Source organism: Neodiprion lecontei, chromosome 2, assembly GCF_021901455.1.
Source record: "Neodiprion lecontei isolate iyNeoLeco1 chromosome 2, iyNeoLeco1.1, whole genome shotgun sequence".
NCBI classification, from domain to species: domain Eukaryota; kingdom Metazoa; phylum Arthropoda; class Insecta; order Hymenoptera; family Diprionidae; genus Neodiprion; species Neodiprion lecontei.
The window spans coordinates 8748295-8754294 of record NC_060261.1 but is presented as its reverse complement, the minus strand read 5'-3'; the positions used below and the strand labels follow the sequence as shown (position 1 = coordinate 8754294).

General features: G+C 36.9%; 1 protein-coding gene across 1 annotated transcript in view; it reads left to right on the top strand.

Moving 5' to 3' along the window:
• The first annotated feature begins 840 nt into the window (after positions 1-840).
• The window catches only part of LOC107218422 (cytohesin-1), a 41219-nt gene continuing 36059 nt past the window's right edge, over positions 841-6000 (top strand). Inside the window, exons 1-2 of the mRNA XM_046730711.1 lie at positions 841-979; positions 3836-3909. Of these exons, the coding sequence (XP_046586667.1) occupies positions 901-979; positions 3836-3909 (153 nt within the window). The 5' untranslated portion in view covers positions 841-900. The remainder of the gene's footprint in view (positions 980-3835; positions 3910-6000) is intronic.

The following is a 6000-nucleotide window of genomic DNA, read 5'->3' as shown; positions in this document are numbered from 1 at the left end:
GGGTGATTTCACTCTTTGTAACAGTATATTACGATACATACGAGCAAAATTATCAGGTAGTGAGTTAAGTTTTAACTTTCTACGAATGTACGCTAAACAAATGACAGTAAGGCTTTATCCAAACGAGCACAAAAATCAGCTGTACTAGGCATCCCAACCTTATAGCAGCTTACTAAACTGAGTTAATGATCGTAGTAAGCGCATAAGCACATCTTCAATTGTGTATTTGCACATACGTGTGATAATGTATTGATTAACATTTATTACCCATTGAACAATCCTCAAGCAGTTAGGGCGTGAGGTATCTGGTAAATCTCGTATCATCTGGTAAAACACTGACAACGAGTAAGCGAGCATAAGAACCAGCTACACTAGGCATCCGACCCCGAGCGAGCTTTAGCGAGCGATGCTTTTAAGCCTCAGTACTAAAACTTGCGAAATTTTGGTTTCGAATGCATTGCTAAAAAAAAAAAAAACTTTTCCCCACTTCGTGAAAGTGATATTTCAACAATTAATCTATCAACCAGTATGTGACCTTGCGTGAACGTGTATAAAATTTCAACTCAGTGGCAAATCTATCAACAGTTTATCAAATTTTATTTAAATCACGGCTTTGAAATGAAGAATTTTTTGGAATCCGCCTTACGACAGGCAGCCCGCTTTACCGCGCCGTTCGTCAGTCAGCGCTTAGCGCCTGATTCGATTCGGGATCAGTCGAGCCGCGAAAGTTTCTACGTTACCGACAGACTACCTAGGCATGGAGGGGGGACGCGTTGTCAATCGAAACGAACCGAAAGCAGGGGCGCTACGGCAGGTACGTTATACGTACACAGTCAAAATGGCGCCGGTAGAGTGAAGTGGTAGCTGGTGCGCGAGTCGGAAAAGTGTTTAATATCGGAAATGTGGCAGGATTTGGACGGCCTGGGCGGATCGGGAGTCAACTCTGGAGCACACCAGGTCGACCAGTTCAGCACGACGGGTGAGTAGCGAAAATCAGCCTAGTAAACGGGCCCAAATCTCATCCATTGACAGTCTGGCGAGAGTGCCGATTGCCCCCCCTTTACTCCATGCGTGGGCTCGTACGCACGGTGGTCGATTCCCTTTCCCACATCTCTCGCCTCCTCGTAAACAGAAAGCCGCGAGAAAGAAGAGAGTAAAAAAAAAACACTCAGATACGACACGCCTTGGACCGCGTCTCCTATCTAACCTCTGTCAATGCTTTTTAACTGATCGCGATTCTGTCGAATTTTTTGTACTTCGTTTTCCCTCTCTTTTTCCCTATATCACTCTGACATCTATTACAGAGCTTTGACACAATGTTCGTTTCTTGTTTTTTTTCAAATAGCTGTTGTTACGCCCCCCTCTGTGTGTTTCTTGTTGTAAGTTGTTTGGCGGGTTGTTTCAACCTTCACCTCCTGTATCGTTTTCATTCATTTATGTTTTTGTACAGTCAATCGACGACCTGTGCCAACATTTGACTTTGTATTTTCAATATTTAAGTTAAAAACAAACTTCAGTTTTATGCTGCTTTGTTTGTACCTTATCTTTCTCTGTTTATACGTCCTGTTAATCCAAATTCACAGTTTCTACCTAAAACGATAGAACTTATCCCTGTCGATTCATCCAGAATTATCATCCATGTGTTACGCTGTTCAGGATCTTGTTCGCATCGCTGTGCTCAATTATTTCAAAATAAATATCTTTGACTCATTATTTCTATGACATTTGTCACTCACAGTTGTGCAAAGAAACACAGTTCCTTGTTATCATATGTCACGGTGATAGAGTGTAAAATTGAGATAAGCAATGAGATTTTTCAGAACAGTAGAAGTTAATTGAAATATTTTAATAGAAGTACGTGAGATTTGATTATAAAATCACAAGCCATTGAAATCTAATCTCTCCCACTCCAAAAGATAAAATTTCACAACGTTATCTGAATGAGGAAAAAAGCTTGCGAGTAAGCACTCGAGTAACGCAGTTGCAGAATCGATGCCTCTTCTGGGTAACAAAGATACCTTGAATTCCATAAATACACATCTGTTGACCGTTGGCTAATTACGAAATTTCCTGTTCCGATAAGTTGTAGGACTAACCACGTGTGACGATATAAATCATATACGCCACTTATACTTTGACTACAAGTTTATCATGTAATTATAACTAATGACAGAATCGAGAGTTTTTCTTCTGTCGTTTAATTCAACGTTTGTAACAGAACTGAGTACTGACTGGTATTTAGAGGGGAGATTTTTTCTACCTCGACAAAGGCTGGATGATTTTACATGCGCGATACGGTGCCGCTTACTCACGCTTCCATAGATAAAACACTAATATCTGAGCATTCGATTGTCCAGCCAGTAACAAGTGTAATTCTCTAGTTCGTTTTCAGTGGTGATTTTACAAAAGAACTTTTTTAAACTGTTCGTTTAAATTCTGGGAACCATTGATGTCAGTGAAGAAGAAAGGAAAAATACTTCCCACACCTTCTTGAATTCCCAGACAATCTGAATTTCTTCACTTTTTCTGCAGCTAGGCTGCTACTGCTGCTGATGCTATTGCTGTGACTCAGAGTATATTCCACCGCCGAGGTGCTCGTATGCTTTTTTATTATTTGTACCCCAGACCATCTTCTTCGTCCCTGCTCTGTCGTGCACCAGTAACAGAGCGGTAAAGCACACACAGACACAGAGTTTTAATCCGAAACAATTATTTTTAGAAGTTTCGCTAAATTGACTCTAATGAATATAATACTACATAGTCGTCGCAACAGCAGTGGATGCAGCAGCTTTGTACCGGCGACGAGTAAGAGATCGTCATGATTAACCTTTACTTGATAATTTACAATTATTTAACAATTTGATGACAAAGGATTTTCATACGCTGTTATTTTCTTATTTTTTTCTTTTTCCTCCTCATTTCCCTTCGCTAAGTAGTGCTTAATTTTCTTCTTTTACGTTTTACAATTTCATCTTTCCTTTATTTTTCAAGCACGAAATTTTGTTCCTGAATTTCGGTGAGAATATTACTTTATCGAAAATATCGAAGTTTTGTTTTCGAAAACTTTGAAAATACTTGAAACTACACGACCTTGTCGAATTATTGATAGGATTTATTAATTTCGAATTACATTGAAATTTTTCATTGACAATAAATTTTTGGAAATCTTTACTTCAGATTTGAAAATTCTTGAGGCTTAAATTCTTAGCTTTAAGTACAGGTATTTGGATAATTGAAATTGCGCAAAAGTCCCATTTATTTATTGCACATCGGTCATTACGCTGCCTTGTTTTCTGATTATTAAATTCACATGTCCCGGGACTCTCGCACGATTGTGAATGCTGTATTTCAAACTCACAGATTACGTCATTGCTATACGAGGCCTCAATTACGTGTTGTATAAACCATAATTCATACCCATAATCATTGTATGTATGCATATGTACGTGTATGTGTTGTATCCATAATGTATGATGATGTATCTGGATCAACTCGCCGACAATTCTAAATATTTCTCGCATTGCATATAACGTGACGAATAAAATATACCTCGCATTCATTCGCATTTAATGTATTTGAGAATCAGAAAAACCGAAAATGAGACTTACGACGATCATTCGAAACTTTGATATTTCGTCAGAGTTTAATTTCTTTACTTTAAGTTTCGCCACCAAAAAATTCGGAATTTTTTAAATTTGAAATTTCAACCCCGTCCCTTAGACACGTAATTCTGTACCGCGAAGTAAATTACGTAGATTTATCGTGTTTGTCGCCAATTGTAGCCAATAAAATCGACAAAATTATTAATCTCCTCTCGTTATTGTATTTGTTTTAGAATTGACGTCAGAGCAGCAGAAGATTTTAAATGACATAAGGAGGAAGAAGACGGAACTCTTACTTGAAATACAGGTGAGTCAAAATTGTTTATTATCAATCGATACAAATTCCTTATGCTATACCTATCAATCCTTATTAGCCTGATAAATGATTTATCTTACACTACTGCACGAGATCTACTTGAATCTTTACACTTATATTACACATATCTAGATATTGTACACATATTATTACCAACCAACAAGCGAATCGCAGTTACGAATCACGTTAAATACCACGACTGACTCATAGTTTGAAAAATGTGTTCACCTTATCTGTCCTTTATCGTCTCGTCATACTCGTACTCGAATATTACATACGACACATATGCGTACGGATAATAATCTGAAGCGATTATATCGGTCGTCGGACATCTTCGTTCAAAGAGATCACTGGTCAGATAAAGAGACCAAAGAATTATATTTTTTTTTTTCCCCTAACTTGTTTTGTTCATTTTCATCCATGATTAAAGATTGAAAAAGTTATTACCGTCGTTTAATTAATTATAATATATAACTCTAATTCTTCCTGAAGTGATTTGACTTTTCTGACGCTTGAATATTACGTCGAGACTTTTAAAAATACCACCTCTTATATTTTATAACATTTCATTTCCAGTATTGGTTTTGATGATTACTTTGAAATCTATCGCTTATTATTCTCCTATTCATATTCGTTGTTATATCGCATGTAAAAAAGAAACGAGAGTAAAGAAATAAATATAAATTAAAACAATTATGTTGAATAAAATTTCAGTCGAATCTTGTTTTTTTAATTACTGTGCAAATGGTTATCGTTTCGAAATTTCTTTCTTGAATCCTCCTGCATTGTGGTAATTTATTTTTTTTTTCTTCTTTTTCCTCGTTCTTTACATCGAATTATCGTTGTACCTGTAAAGCTTCGTTTAAACGAATTCCTGGCCAATATCGCGGGCTGGACAACATCGACACGGCGTGTTTTCTCCCCTCGGTAAACTTCCGGTTTGCTTGCCGTTGCGCGTGTGTATATATATACCTATAAGCATATTATACGTACCCAAAATCGCCCTAAATCGCCCCTGGCCCTTTTATCCGAGGCTCGAAGGACCCAAGCAGGTGCGCAGCTGCTTGATATTACACGCATTCGACTTGCATATTCTTTTTAAATATTGTATAGAATATTTTTTCTCTTTTTTCATCTTCATATTATACATACTCGTACACCCTTCGATTTTGCATGAAAATAATTCTCACCCACCTGTAGTATATTCGTTCGTGGAAAACAGTCGTCTCTAAAATACGAAGAAATCATTTATTCGATAGTTTACAACAATATTTAACCTGCACATTTTTAATTACAATTTATCATAAATTTTTCTTTACAAATTTTCATTCGATGTCCGATAATAATGTGTGATATTTATAAATAATTTAAATCCTTATATTATTGCGAGGAATGAAAAACCGTTTTACATGTTACTTTTATTTGTGGGATACATGAGAATAATTTTTTTCATTCTTTATTTTATTTCGAATGAATTATTTAAAAATTGTTTGATTATACTTGGATTTTTTTTTTTTTTTTTTTCACCTCGGATATTGGACAAATTTTTTGGAAAAATAATCATACGGTGTTCGTGCGTATCGGGGGAAAAGTGCTCAGTGCCTTTTGGTTGAAAAAATACAACCAATGCGTATATTTTCTCCGAAACTTTGCCTCCCGCGTGGCTCTGAAAATAATTTCGTATAATTTCGGACGGGTAGGTAGACACAAGTCGATAGCCATGGCAATGCAAGCATAGGACGAAACGTGTCGTTGCGTAGGCATTTACTCCGCTATTTTTGCTATACGTTAGTACAAGTACAGTAAGTAATGCGTTATACCTGAGGATGCGGTACCGTAATCGTTGTGCGTGGTAAAAATGCGGAAGTCCCCGTCGGTTCGCCGTCGACGATGCGTTGCGTCGAATATCGTCGAAACGCAACGCCTCCCTTGGTGGGGAAATTTTTTTACGTCGACGTTACAACGATGTTTGTTGAAAAAAGGGTCAAGTTTTCTTCGGAGTTTATAGAAAGTAATTATTCCATTACGAAGTATAATTTTATTCAAATTCATGCTGCTAATTTTTAACATGGACAAGGATAA